Source organism: Pollachius pollachius (assembly GCF_949987615.1).
Source record: "Pollachius pollachius genome assembly, chromosome: 5".
NCBI lineage: Eukaryota > Metazoa > Chordata > Actinopteri > Gadiformes > Gadidae > Pollachius > Pollachius pollachius.
In genome coordinates this window covers 13,728,042-13,743,568 of record NC_136938.1, presented here as the reverse complement: position 1 = coordinate 13,743,568, position 15,527 = coordinate 13,728,042, and the positions used below count along the sequence as shown (strand labels likewise).

Here is a 15,527-nt window from a genome sequence, read left to right as displayed (position 1 = left end):
CAGTTCAAAACAAAATCAATATGATCAAACCTCATGTATCTTACAAAATAATAATATAAAAACAGTTACACATTTAAAAGCTTCCTAATCCAGTGTGGTCTGTGATTGTCATGCAATTCACAAGGTCTAACAACCTCAGACATGAACACTGAAACTCAAATCCTTGTTCCAAACTCATTTAGGCTCAGCATTCACCTTGAGCTTCTCTAATACTGCTTTAACACTTCCCAGAGCCACCCGTAAAGCATTGGTTCGTATATTAAAAGGTGTTTTAAAGGGTCCCTATGTCAGGTGAGATGTTGATCAGCCGTTAACGAGCCATTAAGTCTAGGGGGTCTGTGGCCCTCCCGCTAGCGTGGGTCGTACATGTTGGCCAGTTTTTTGAAGCGTGGGCCCCAGTCGTTGAGGTAGTCGTAGTCTTGGTCGCCGTCGGAGCATCCAGAGGCGATGGAGCTGAGGCTCCCGGCCAGCGAGCCCTCCCCCTCGTAGTCGTAGATCAGCGCCGTGTCGTAGGGTGGCACGTTGGGGTCGCGGTCTGCCGCCTCCAGACCCTGCCCGCACACAAGATGGAGTCAACAACCAGGGTATGTTCTGATATCTTGATGCACAGCTCTGTAGGCTCTCTTTTTACTAGGCTACTTTGGAGTGAAAATTATCAAAAAAATCTTAAACACTGAACTAGAACGTCAAGTGCTTTTACCTAAAACAAATTGAAAGCGCACAACCGACAAGCCACTAGGCGGCGTAGTAGTAGAAAGGAAAAAACATGTCTGTGATTCGATTTGAGGACTTGTTCTGTGTTTATTTATATAACTGGCAATGAATGCCGCTGTGTGGTGCACCAAGATTTTGGCAGTGCTGGAAGTAACATTGTGGTGCAATGAATGTGAGTGCTCTTAGTGAAAATAATAGTTTCCATTTTATAGAATATTGCATGGTTGCGTGTGGCGTGACAGCGTGACCCTGTTTAGTGTTAAGAGATCATTCTCTTACATCATTAATGTAGTCCTCAATGTCGGTGGGGTCAGCCGGGGGTCGTCGGGGGTAGGTGGGGGAAGGGAGGTTGTGGGGAGTGTCCTTCCGGAGCGGCTGCTTGCCCCGGGGGCCCACGCAGAAGGAGGGGACGGGGATGTGAGGAGCCTCGATGGGGCTCAGCAGGTCCAGGTTGTAGGCGTTCTAGGAGGAGAGGGGGGAAGTTGAACACAGCTCAGGATAATGGTGGAGATCGTATACCAGTTGGACTGCACTTTATCTGTTTAAACAGAGGAGCAATGATGTGTTCTGATTAAGTGTAGTAGTCTTTTTATTAAGGGTGTCACAGCAAAAATACATGACTGAAATAGGATTAAGAATTATAATTTATAAAGTAATACATTTATAGGCCTTAATCACAGATTCTGTGTCAAAAGGGTTCACAAGCCCCACATTATATGACACCGCCTATTCCTAAGCCTTCTGAAGGGCAGGGAGAAACCTTACGGACGACCGCAGAAGAGGCTTTCCTTCTTTCCATAGGGGGGTCACTACTAGAAATTCAATGTAAACATTATACACTATATGCTACAGATTTTTGTGTGACTAAGGTTACTGAAGGGTCCAGTATGATCCTGTGAGTTCACGTAGGGGAGACTCATGTGCTGTCTTTCTGGGGGTTGGCAGGTATAAGCTTGTTCTCACTTCATCCTCCTCGCCCCCTCCCTGCTCGTCGTAGTTGAATACGTTGTCGCGCACGTCCTCCTGCGACTCCCCAACCAGCAGGGCGCTGTCCTTCTGCAGGTGGCGTCGTGAGGTGCAGCCGTTGATAGCCACCGCTAGCAGGAGAAGCACTGGAATACAGAGAACACTTTGAGACTACAGTCCAGCTATGGAGACCTAGGAGACTACAGCTAAGCAGCACTGGAGGACAGTGAACACTTTGAGAGTACAGTGAACACTTTGAGACTACAGTCAGGCTATGGAGTCCTAGGGGACTAGAGCACTGGAGTACAGAGAGGCAATATGAGACTATGGCGTAATCCTGTTTCTTTGCTCCAAGCAAAATTTCAGCCCTATGATCGCTGTTGCGCGTTCACGCAGCAGGGAGCGGTGTCCCGAAAGTCATTTTAAGGTAGGGTAAGGGCGAATCTCGTTTCTTTGCTCCAAGAAAAATCTCAGCCCTACCCCTCGCTTTTGCGCGTTCACGCGCAGTGCAGCCGTGTCCCGAAAGTCATTTTAAGGTAGGTTAAGGGGAGAGGGGGAGGGAAAATTGAAAAATAATAATCCTAGGCAAAATGGCGGGCGAAAAGATGCGACAGGATCGAGTGATCAAGTGTTTTCTATGTTAATAATCATTAAATAAATGATGATGACCAACGCACTATCATTATGCCGTTTGAATGTTATATAGGCATTTTCTTTATAACAAGCACAACCACCAAAACTGGCCGTGGGCAGCCCGGCCGCAGGTATGGAATATGGAAAGCCAAGAGTGCCACAATCCGGCCCTAGATTGGCACGGTAAAATGGTTAAACCGGCTGATATAAACGCTGTAAGCCGCGGCTTAGACGCATTTAGCCGCGGCTTTGCTCCGGTGTTACACCGAATTCTGCGACCCACCGAAAAGTGTTTATGGAAAGCCAAAAGTGCCACACCGGCCCTAGGTTGTGGCACTCTAAACCGGCCGGATTCCGGCCAGTTTAGCCCTTTTACGGCACCAATCTATAGCCACGGAACTTTTGGGAATAGCCCTGGATTTCTGTGCCGTCCAAAAAAATAAAAAACATACCATAAAACCAATTAATAGCCCGGGCTTTTATTTGTTTCCAGCGCTGAACTCAACAGGGCTATATTTGGGAAAGACTCTATATGGAACAGGCCTTTAATTCCTTTCAAACAAAAGTCTTGCTCAGCAAAGATGGGATATACCATCAAATGTATTATTTAAACCAGTATGAATATTACCGTACATGTATAAACATTAACAGGCTATCGAATAACGCATGCACGCACGCACACACACATGGTGGCGGAGTGGTAATCGGGAGAGTCGGGCCGTTAACTTTTATGGCCGTTGGGCTGATTACTGCGGGATAACAATATTGCTTTTATAAAAGTCACAAACTGTCAAGGTCCATATGTGCAGAGGGGAGCAAATGAGCGACCCCTCCCCAAGTGGTAAAGCCCAGGTGGGCCTTGTGTGCGAACAGCACACACACACACACACACACGCACACACACACACACACACACACACACACACACACACACACACACACACACACACACACACACACACACACACACACACACCTTGAAGGAGTTTTTCACCTGCTCCGTATCCAGCTTGTTCCACGCTTTAAGCACCCAGGTTACTAGTATGCGGCGAGCTGGGGCTCTCATGTTCCCTCCTGCGGTGTATTGCTTGTCCACATCCCCTGCCATCCAGTTGTCCTACGATTCATGCAGACTGGCTTTGAACGGCTGATTCCATGGATGTACTTTGCGTGTGCCGTATTTTCCCACCGATGTGGCGATGCTGTATGGTTATGTTATTGAGAGCTTATATAAATGGACTATATAATTACGAACAATTATTTACGTTTAACATTTTGTTAAGCAAATTTGACAACTGACTTTCAGATTGTACTTTTTTCTCAGTGGCGCCATGGCATTTGAACGTTCACTAGCGCTTCAATCTTCTTTTTGTTGTTTTACGGCGATTGCCATCCAGTTTATTGATGCGTAATCTACAACTTCTAGAAAAAACTGACCCGGCGTCTAATTGAGACCGACGTTTATTTGCCCAAACGTGTAGCCACACAACGGCCAGTAAAAGGGACTCTGTGTTTAGTTGGGACTCGGCTTTTAATTGAAGTTTTACGGTAATAATGATAGCCCCGTAGAGTAGACTTTTATGTGGTTGCATTACCAGCAGCCACATATGCAACATTGTAGCCAGTGAAAACCACAAAATCCTGACGTGTCCATATATATCTGGATTTGTTGCAAAATGTTGCAAATTCAACATTGGTATTCCTTATTCTATATGCATAGCACATCACGTCGATATTGCTGCTTTCGTGCTGCTGTAGTTTGCACAGATTCAGGAGACCCTTAGTGAATTCAACCCGGTCCACTTGACATCGGGTAGGCCGTGACTTTGTTTATTTGGCTATAGGCTATTCTAATGTCTCGTTTTGGCTGCTGGTGTACGTGGTGCACTTTCCTATCCTTAAAGGTCCCATGGCATAAAAATCTCACTTTATGAGGTTTTCTAACATAAATATGAGTTCCCCTAGCCTGCCTATGGTCCCCCAGTGGCTAAAACTTGCGTTTGGTGTAAAACGAGCACTAGGTGTTCTGCTCGCCTTTGAAAAAACGGAGGCTCAAGCGCGCTGATTTGGAATGTGGTCCCATATGTCTCATAAAGGATCTAAGCTCATCCCCTTTCTCTGCCTTGCCCGCCCAGAGAATTTGGCCCGCCAATGAGACACGACCGTGCGAGCTCCACGTGTGTGTGTGTGTGTGTGTGTGTGTGTGATTACACACTGTAACACAAGTGTTTGCTGTTGGTGTTATGGTGCATAACACGTCTCTTGCATTTCCACAACGAGTCGTTGGGGTTATCTCAGCCATGGCAGTGCGCGTTTCAGTCTACTTCAGATTGATGTGGAAGTGGAAGAACCAGAGACGTCGGAGAACCCGACACGGTCGTTTGTGATTCATAATATCGTCTGGAGGTGCACACAGCTTTTGGCCTTGATAATATATATGATATGATATAGATATCTATGTATAATATGATATTATTTAGATATAGAGCTCCAGGACTCCCGTGTGTTCTAGAATATTTACAGAACACGGCTAAAGGCTGTGTGCGCCTCGCCATTTGCAATACATCCACTGTAAAACAGAGCGCATGGTACCATGGCCGCAGGCTGCTCAGGGCCACACCCCCACCCTCCTCCTTGACCCGCCTCTCTCCTCCTCATTTGCATTAAAGCTACAGACACCGAAACGGCGCATTTGGGGAAAGCTCAATGTGCTCGTAGTGGCTGTAATTCTGCACCACGGCTGAATTTCGGGAACGTCTTTAAATACTGTGTTTGGGGCCTACTAATATCTATATTAAAGCATCCATAAAGTAGCATGCCATGGGACCTTTAACCAAACATTAACCTACTCAGTAGACCTACCCAAACGTGAGTCAGACATTGGTCTTTCCTTTCCTTCTCAAACTACGGTACAATTGCATGTTCATCAGCCCAATTTTAAAATATTTATCTAGGCTACAGCCCTGAATGTTTTCAATTGCTAGCGACACCCCTGTTTAAATTCGACAGCCGATCATGTAAACTCGTAAGTGAAAAGATTCTGCATATTGTCTAAAAAAGAACTATGCCAAATGCAGAATTATTCGCCATTAATCCCAATAGAGTGATGATGATTTAAAAATGCAAAAGCAACGTCCAACCTGCTTATTCTATAATTTAGGGAATTCACTTTAAATACACCTTATGTAAGAAATGTATAGCATTTGTTTTCGACTGCTGAGAGTTAGCAGCGGTTGCGTAGTGGATTAGTATAAGGCCCGAACGCTAGCGACCAGGGTTCAAATCTCACCATTCCATCATCATGCCTTTTACCCCCATCTAGATGTGGTGGCACGGCCTTGAGAACATGGGTTCAAGTTCGAAATAAGCACAGAAATATAATTCCATAACTTTTAGGGAATAAGTATTCCATATGACATAGGAATTGGGACTTCTTAAATTACACATAAATGCACATCACTTGGGAGACGAACCCCGCACGCAGAAATTCAAGACTGACGCGCTACCTCCACTCTACCACTATGTCACGAGGCACAGCTTTTCTTTTACCTGAAGGTGTATAAAATCCTTCCTTGACAGTTTGAGTGGGCAAAAAGCTAGGAAACACCACAAACATATTTAGCAATGTATTGAGCGCAGCTACAATCTTGCAAATAGCACGGCAGACCGTATTTTAGCTAACATTTCCTGCATCGCCAACTGCGTGCAAATATGTACCTGTAGCAAAAAATCTACGTGAAACACAGACACACTGCGCAACAGTAAGTGCACGGCTTCATCGTGTAGCATTGCCTACATAGGGCCCAACAAGGATGATCAAATAGCAAATACCCTGTGACGAGAACCAGTATATCTCATAATATATCTCATAGAATATTCTCAGACAATGCCAAGTGATTGGATCTGTCCCGAAAGACCCTCTGTCTCCAGAGAGACCCTTGTACGATACGGGCTCCGAGGTCCACGGGAACACCCACAAAAGGTGATGCTATTGTCAAAGGAGTGGGTAGGAAGCTGTGCTTAACTTTAAGTAGCCGATCTAACCCGAAAGTCTTAGCTGATAACCTCCTCCCGACCAGGTTTGGTTGGCAGCATAAGTCACCATGGTGATACAGCGACGCTAAAAGAGAGCGACTTTCGTGTCAGCTAACCCAGTCCTTGAGCGCAACATACCTCGCTAACTCACTAATCGAGGTTCGTAGTATACCCCACAGGACAGCAATGTTCAAAGTTCTCCACTTGCTCGGCCTTTTCAACTAATAATATAATGGCCTACCATTAGCCTAAAAGAAATGTATTTTACTAATTTAATGCTCTTTTGAAGAAGGGCACAAGCTCATAAATACTATTTTCCCCAGTGACTCACAGAGCAGCAGTGCGATGGCTGTCATGACGATGATGAGAGCGATGAAGCTGATGCCCACGCTGGAGCCCGACATGGCTGCCGTCTCTGACCTGCACTGGGAAAAGGAGTCGCAGGCGCAGACGGTGACATTGATCTGGGAAAAGGAGCCAAGGGCTGGGGACCCGGCATCCATCACCTGCACGGTCACCGCGTACTGGCCCAACTCCAGCTCTACCAGGGAGTGGAGCCGAGCGTGGGTCTCTTGGGGGAGGAGAATAGGGGGGGGATTCAGGAGCACAATCAGTGGGGAGTTCTACCAAGTCAATTACTAGTTAGTCATTCAACAGGTGCTATTATTCAATTAACCTACATTGAATACAGTATTCACGGCAAATCACTTAGGATAAAAAAATAATCAGTAACAGATGCATATCATTAAGGAGCTGGTAAGGGTAAGGGGGATCTTGCTCCAAGATGCCTACTGGGCAGACTGCAGACATTTGAACCCAGAACCTTTCCATTGGCAGTAAAACCCCCACCCACGAGACAATCCCACGCTAGCAGATAAAGAGCAAAAGGTTTGTGTCTGGTCTCACTGTTGACTGGGACGATGGTCCAATTGAGGGCCATCTGGTCTGGCAGCTCAAAGGTGAAGGGCTCTGCGTGTGGGGCTAGGTCCTCGTCCAGGGCCGTCAACAGGAGGGCGCTGTCGGGGTTGTGACTGTGGTGACACACGGTGCCACTGAGGGGGACCAGCTGGGGAGGGTAGTCATTGGTCTCCTTCAGCGTGATGAGCAGGGTGGCGCTGGTGGTCATGCCTTCTGCATCTACGATAAAGAACATTGAAACAACATGTTTGTAGTCCTAAACAGCAGTAGAGAACCGTAAACAACATGTAAACCACACATTTGTGGTTGTAAACAGCATTAAACAAGAGTAAACATTTAAACCACACGGCTGTAGTAGAAAACAACATTTAAACCACACGGTTGTAGTCAAAAACAGCAGTAAACAAGAGTAAACAACATGTAAACCACACGGATGTAGTCTTAAACAAGAATAAACAACATGCAAACAATAATAAATAACTTGACTTGTATGTAGTGTTCAACACATGTAAATGACATGTAAACAAGAATGACTAACATGTAACAATAGTAAAAATCATGTAAACAAGAGTGAACCACCGGATATAACATCATGAATGGGTTCCACAAACCTGTTGCCCTTACAACAGCGTTGTAGACGCCGTTCCTGAGGTAGGTTGATCGGATGTTGAACGGTCTCCTGGCGATGATTTCACCGGTCACCTTATTGATCTCCAACCACCTCTCAGGATCTCTGATGATGTCATATCTGAAAACAGTTCTTTCATTCATATACATGTGACCATGATTTAACAGTTTTTCTCAGTCGCTTTGGTACATTTCTCGATTCATCCTCAACATTTGCAAACCAGTAAATGCATTTCTCAAAACAATTAGTAAAAATAGCAAAACACCATGGATTACCTACAAAAGCCAGTCTCTTGTTCAGAATCCTTAGTTCATCTCTCAAAAGTAAAGAGTGTCAATGAACATGTCAGTGCCATCAGAATGACACGTCCTTGTGTACGGATAAGACAGTCAAATTGCTTAGTCATGTCAATATAAAAGTGTACTCTGGAGGGATGTTCTGATGTAAACTATGGCTAGAGTTTTGAGGACAATTATTATAAATTGTAAGTTATACCTTAGTGTATGTGGGAGATTGATTGCTAGAGACTGGACAAGATTCACACTTCTGCTTTGATTGTTTGTACTGTAATTTGTTGACAGACAATGTCATTGCTAGAAATGTGAACATAGGACAATCTCCTTAGGGTAAACTGTACATGCATTGCTGTAGGAATTACAGTGCAGTCTTCCTACACCTCCTGACTCTCTGTAGCCTGGTCCTACCAGACTCTCGTACTTTATTTCATTTGCACAGAGAGTCTGGATCTACTCAATTGACATACGTTAACTCACTTGAAGGCGGGTGTCTGTTAAAGTTAAAACTATTGGATCTGCCCAGTACCAAACACCGTGCGTGAAGATGTCCGTCAACGAGAGCTGACTTTAACGTCATTGTTCTCAGCCACTCCCTCTGTTCGCTGATTGGACGCAGAAAATGTGGACGGAGAAAACCCATTAACATACCGCAGACCCATGCGTAGTACTGAAGGGAAATTAAAATTGAGCGAAAGTACTTAGGCGGGCGGCGCCAGGCTAACGTTCCTGTCTGTTGGGCCACAAATCCTCATTCTCACTCAGCCTCACTCCTCTTCCTCTTCTTCTTCTCTCTGGCTGTTGACCCCGTCCAATTCCTTGTCCTTCCATTGTCAGACTATGTAACATTATGTTGTGCTCCAGCTAAGTATATACTTGCCAGTTCATGGTTCATGAGATGCAACTTTGAGCTATTTCAGTAAACTAGTTGATCGTTGGTTGATCTAACAATTCATACATTTCCCTTCTTTAGAGAAAGTCAAGATTCACCTGGTAGCAATTTACCAATTCAGGACAGATTTAGAAAAAAAGTCGAATGGAAATGTATAGAAATATGCGTGACATATTATGACCACCTGGAGCTCAACCATTTTGCAAGTAAAGACTTATGCAATGAACTTATGCCTAAATGTTGTGGGGATGAGACTATTCAATAGTGACCCATTACAAGACATTTTGATCAACATGACATAAGCAATTGATAATGTAAGAAACAGCAGAGAATTGCACATAATCATTTGCTTGAATGTACCAAAGCATTTGCAACTTGTTAAAATAAATGAGAAACTGATTTTTTGATGTGCACAAGTGACACAATGAAGAATGAACAGATAGTTTTAAGAATTTCAATTCTGATCTGAGAAATGTACCAAAGCAACTGAGAACGACTTTAATAGTAAAACATATATTTCAACAAACTTATGAGCACAATAAGTATGTAAAGTTTGTTAAATTTTATGTTTTATTATTACTACTATATATATTGAATAATCTCTCCAAATATTTTAGACATAATAATCAATTGTTTTGGTTACATGTATCTTAGGAGAAGGAAAGGGTTAAGCCATCTTTCCTAGAATGTCTACAAGTAGACTGGACACTTTAGTTAGAAACAGATGTTTTCTAGAGTTTTCCCTTGTCCTAAAGAGGGCTTATGGTGTAATGTGTTGCCTTTGAAGCCCTTTGAGACCAACAGCTGGGTGGTACCTCAGTCCGGTCTGGTCAGGGTCATAGGCCAGGTTGGTCTTCAGGATGGTCCCTGGCACCACAGACTCTGGGACCAGGATCTGGATGGGGTCTTCTCTGAAGCGCGGTGCCTCATTTTCATTCACCACAGTCACCACCACTGTAGCACTGCTCACAGGAACGTTTGGGGCCTTGGAGCTGAGCGGGTTCCGATTAGCCACAGTAAGAACGAGGGTGTATTCTGATTGGCTCTCAAAGTCCAGAGGCTATCCAGGGAAAGTACAAATAATATATGAAAGAGTAGATAAAATCAAAAGACATATTACCTGGAAGAACAATAGTTAACTATTGGCATCTATTAAAAAAGTTATCTATTTCATATCATACAAGATAATGGAGCTATATGTTATAAAAGTAATCTACTTATTCATAGATTGAACATTATATGTCATCAGAGATGAAGGTAAGGTGCTTAAGTCAGAATACTTGCTTCTCCAACAATTCTACATCATGTTTGTTGTCCTTTGATATTTCTGTTTCAGGACGCAATGTTTACTTTTGTTTGTGTGTATGATTCCCTATACTCCGAATGGCAAACATTTTTTAACTAAATTTAACTAGATTCTAAGCAACCTAAATAGCTTTGTGCTGGTTCAAAAAAACGTCATGACCAGAGCTTGGATAAAACCCAGGTCAGTTTGACATGGACGGTTTATAATTTGCAAAGAACTTGTTGCCCTTGTCATTGTCAACATAGAATGATTGTGCTCATAAAAAATGATGTTGCACTCAGTCCATCTTCGCTCTTGTTAGTTCAGTGTTCTCAACATGGCAACCAGCATGAGCTTCAAGTCTGGGGAGGAGGAGGCGGTGGGATTTAGAATGCAGTACCCATTTTAACCGCTTGGTGTCATATTGTTACATAACGCACCTTTAAGTCTGACCATTAAAACATATTGTAATATTTGTAGTTTTAAGTTATATGTATTTTTCAAAAATACAGATAACTTCAAAAATACAGTGAGAGTAGTATTCACATATGTATGAATGAAAATGAGAGTAGTGAAAGGATGTCACACGTGAGCAGTGATTTGTAGGTCTTGGGGATAATTATAGCCTAACAACTGTGGCCTTGGCACACGTCCAGGCATTTAATCACCAACACGAGTTATAGCGGGGGACGAAGTGTATGTCATCGATAGCATTCTGACAACCTGGCAAAAAACGAAAATGCATTCCCTGCTATTATGTGTTATCCCTCAGCTCGCAGTACCTTCACCACCGTCAACACGCCCTGGTTGCTGTCCGGGTCCGTGTGGACGACGAAGTGCCCCCCGGGGTTGCCGCGGGTTAAGGTGTACTTTATCTCCCAGTTGCCGGTGCCGGGCTCATCTCGGTCTGTCGCGTTGACCCGGCACAGCTCGTAGTCCTTCCTGTTTTCAACCGCTGATACGTGGTACTGTAACCACACAACAAACACAACACAATACGCAACACATTAGAAACAACATACAAAGCATTGACATCAGATGCAAACTATATATACCAAAGCATAAGACACAAAACACAATACCCAAAATACACACAGCTTCAAAGTATACACAATACAGAACAGCAGGAGGACAGGTAGAGGTGGAGGACAGGTGGAGGAGGAGAAGAAGAGGTGGACGACAGGTGGAGGAGGAGGACAGGTGGAGGTGGAGAAGAGATAGAAGAGGACGACAGGTGGAGGTGGTGGACAGAGAGGAGGACAGGTGGAGGTGGAGGACAGGTGGAGGTGGTGGACAGATGGTGGAGGACAGGTAGAGGTGGAGGAGGTGGACAGAGACAGGAGGACAGGCGGAGTTGGAGGACAGGTGGAGGTGGTGGACAGAGAGGAGGACAGGTGGAGGTGGAGGACAGGTGGAGGTGGTGGACAGATGGTGGAGGACAGGTAGAGGTGGAGGAGGTGGACAGAGAGAGGAGGACAGGTGGAGGTGGAGGAGGTGGACAGAGAGAGGAGGACAGGTAGAGGTGGAGGAGGTGGACAGAGACAGGAGGACAGGCGGAGTTGGAGGACAGGTGGAGGTGGTGGACAGATGGTGGAGGGGGACAAGTGAAAGAGAGGTGTAGGAACTTACCATGCTGGGTCTGAACTGGGGGGCGTGGTTATTGATGTCAGTCACACGTATGATGGCCACACTCTCGCTGGTCAGTCCCATGCCAGACATGTCACCCACCTGTAGCTTCAGTCTGAAGCTCTTCACCACCTGGGACACAACACAGTTATTATTGGCCATTAATTTTATATTGTAACAATTGTTACTAACTAATAATACCTACATCTCAACCCATAAAAAACATCTTAATGTATTATCTCGTAATATATTTTTTATAGGTATAACAAAGCAAAGCAAAATCCAAGCACCCCCCTGAACTGGATCCCCCTCTAGGGTATGGGGCCTTGTAGGGACCACCGTATTTTGTGGGATTTCGATGAGATGGTTGTGTCATTTAGCAAAAAGTTTTGCAAAAGATTTTGCAAAGCGTATCAGCCAATCGCGTCTGGGCCTCGTCCTTGTAATTTCCTTGTTTACGGTCGTATGTGTCAGCATGGAGGAGATTGTCGCTACGCTGTGAAGTTTGGCATATGATGTGGTGAACAATTGTGTTGAAGACACAATTATTAGCTTATGTTATTAGCTTATAAAATCATTTCCGGAATCACTTTTCCCAGTTTGACTTGCACTTTATTTACGTTGTACATTGTTTACTTTGCACATTAAGGACCAATAAAACACAAAATAAGATTTGAAAAGCTTTGGAAGTTTATTTACAACACTATTTACATGGTTTGTAGTCAACATATAAGACCGATCGGGCGGTGTATCCGACATCCCGACGGAGAACTTTGAATGCTCGAGGGGTCTCCGTAGTTACGGAGTCGGATTACGGATTACGGAGTAGGAGTAGCATACTCCTGTCGTCTGTCCTATCTCCAAGATTTTGCAAAACGTTTTGCAAAATCTTTTGCAAAACATTTTGCGGATTGAAATGTCATTTGAACTTTGCAACACACGGAGCGTGGCGAAGTGCATGGCAATCACGGGGGCGCTAAAGCTTTTTTATTTGAATAAAGGCACTCAAAAAATGTGACAAAATGTTATTCTATTTTTATTGTTATGACTTTTGCAAAATTATTGAGGATTTCATTGTCACTCTGCATATTAAAATACACTTTGAACAACGTATTTTCAAATGACATTATTAAATTGCATAATGAATCGAAAATTGCAAATTGCATTTCCATTTGAATTTTGCTACAGATATGCTTCCATAGTGTCAAGCAGTGTAGTGGTAAAAAAAAGAGGTGGGTAGGTAAGGCGGACCAGGACATAGCCAAAGACATTCAGAAGATGTGTTGATTTACTGGTAGAATGTCATACAAAATACCAGTAACACAACATTTCTAGAGTTAAATCTGAACATTCCACAATGTATGTGTATGAGGACCATGAATCTCAAATTGATAAAGACTATAGATCAAATCACTTGAATATTTAAATGTCAGTGACAGTAGAATAGGCTGAACATTTTGATGCAACAAACTGTGTGTCTATATAGTATCAAAACTGTAGGAACAGCAGAAGTTTACAAATTTTGAGCAGTGGGTGGCATCTGCTCGCTGTTTGCCCTCTCTCCTCTCTCTGTTCCTCCCCTCAGTTTCTCCTCTCTCTGTTCCTCCTATCTTTTTCTCCTGTCTCTCCGATATCCTCCTCTCTTAGTTTGTCCTCTCTGTTCCTCCGCCGTCTCCCCTCTCTGTTTGCCCTTCTTTTGTCCTTTCAGTTTGTCCTCTCTGTCTCTCCTTTCTGCTTGTCCTCCTGTTTCCCTGTGCCTGTCCTCTCTCTGTTTGCTCTCCTTCCTTTCTGTCCTCTCTCTGTTCAAACTGTCTTTGTTTGTCCTCTCTGTTTGTCCTCTCTCTGTTTCCTCTCCCTGTATGTTCTCTCTCTGTTCCTCCTCTCTCTGCTTTTCCTCTCTCTGTCTCTCCTCCATGTCTGTCCTCTCTCTTTTCAAACTCTCTGTTTGCTTTGCTCCCTGTCTGTCCTCTCTGTTCCTCCTCTCCCTGTTTGTCCTCTCTCAGTTCCTCCTCTTTCTGTTTGTCTTCTCTCTGTCTCTCCTCCCTGTCTGTCCTCTCAGTTTGCTCTCCTCCCTGTCTGTCCTCTCTCTGTTCCTTCTTTCTACGTTTGTCCTCTCCTGTTGTCTTTCCTCTCCCTCCGTCCTCTCTCTGTCTGTCCTCTCTCAGGTCCTCCTCTCTCAGGTCCTCCTCTCTCTGTTTGTCCTCTCTCTGTCTCTCCTCCCTGTCTGTCTTCTCTCTGTTCCTCATCTCTCTGATTGTTCTCCTCCCTGTCTGTCCTCTCTCGTTTCATCCTTTCTATGTTTGTCCTCTCTCTGTCTCTCCTCCCTCTCTGTCCCTCCTCTCTTTGTTTGTCCTCTCTCAGTTCCTCCTCTCTCTGTCTTTCCTCCCTGTCTGTCCTCTCTCTGTTCCTCTTCTCCCGATGTTGGACAAAAACTCTTCCGTCTAGCGAATTTTAGGTTGGTTAAACTCTATTAGAGGTGCATAAATGCTATTTAGAGTTGCGTAAATGCCATTTTAGAAATGTAGGAGGTGTTTTAAAGCAGTTTATGTGCGTTTAGCCTCCGCCATCTGGTTTACCTCGCGGTCGAAGCCGACATCTCGTGTGTAGATGGCGCCCGTCTCGTTGTTGATGCCGAACATGACCTTGGTGACGGCATCGCCTGGTTCGCTCTCCTGGCCGATGATGGAGTAGCTGAGAATAGCATTGTCCGTGGAGGGGTCGTCAGCATCGGTGGCCAACACCGACATCACCGACGTTCCTGTTATAGAGAAGGTAAGTTGTTGTATGGAAGGATGAGGTAAGTTACATTTATGATAAGGTAAAGTAGAGTCAGGTGAGGCATGGTAATGGTAACGGTTATTGTTATGGTATGGTATGATGAAGTGAATTGACGTTCAGTAGGAAAGTGTAAGGCTTAGTTAATTATGGTAAATTGAGGTTAGGTAAGTTTCTAGATTATTCATCATTCACGCCTTACAGTAGAAGTCTTTAATGGCCGTGATATACTTGAACTCAAGGCATCCTCAACTCTACTCAACGTAAGTAGGTTAAGTAAGGATGATAAGGGAAGACAAGGTTATGTAATTGAAGGTAAGGTAAGGTTAGAGTACCCAATCAACCTAACCAGGATCTGTTTAGAGAGGGAGGGGAGAGCCAGGCACCACAGAACAAGTGAGGTCCAGCCAGTAGTCTAGCTGGGCCATACCTGGGACGGAGAACTCTGACACAGAGCCAGTGAACTGGTTCTTGATGAAGGAGGGTCTGTTGTCATTCTGGTCCAGAACCATGATCTCTATGGTGGTCGGGTTCTCCAACCTCTGCCCGCTGGGAGACAGGGCGAAGGCTTTCAACTAGACACACAAAAACGAAGCACACAAACATACAGGCAGAAACACCAAGGGAATTAGAATCCCACATTTTCACGTTTTAACACAAACATGAAGACATTTGTATTCATATTTTTAGAGATACATTGTTTCCTATGAATCAGTCTTTCGGTTTATTTGGCCATCTGTGCAATAAATAACATGGTTTCCA

At 44.3% G+C, this 15,527-nt stretch overlaps 1 protein-coding gene across 1 annotated transcript in view; it reads right to left on the bottom strand.

Annotated features, from left to right (window-relative positions):
• Positions 1-350: 350 nt before the first annotated feature.
• cdh15 (cadherin 15, type 1, M-cadherin (myotubule)) overlaps positions 351-15,527 on the bottom strand; it is a gene marked incomplete at both ends in the record, with an annotated part of 26,565 nt that continues 11,388 nt past the window's right edge. Inside the window, 11 exons of the mRNA XM_079737085.1 lie at positions 351-551; positions 994-1,176; positions 1,678-1,826; positions 6,680-6,919; positions 7,255-7,485; positions 7,878-8,014; positions 9,895-10,139; positions 11,147-11,332; positions 11,994-12,122; positions 14,567-14,748; positions 15,196-15,340. Of these exons, the coding sequence (XP_079593211.1) occupies positions 351-551; positions 994-1,176; positions 1,678-1,826; positions 6,680-6,919; positions 7,255-7,485; positions 7,878-8,014; positions 9,895-10,139; positions 11,147-11,332; positions 11,994-12,122; positions 14,567-14,748; positions 15,196-15,340 (2,028 nt within the window). The remainder of the gene's footprint in view (positions 552-993; positions 1,177-1,677; positions 1,827-6,679; positions 6,920-7,254; positions 7,486-7,877; positions 8,015-9,894; positions 10,140-11,146; positions 11,333-11,993; positions 12,123-14,566; positions 14,749-15,195; positions 15,341-15,527) is intronic.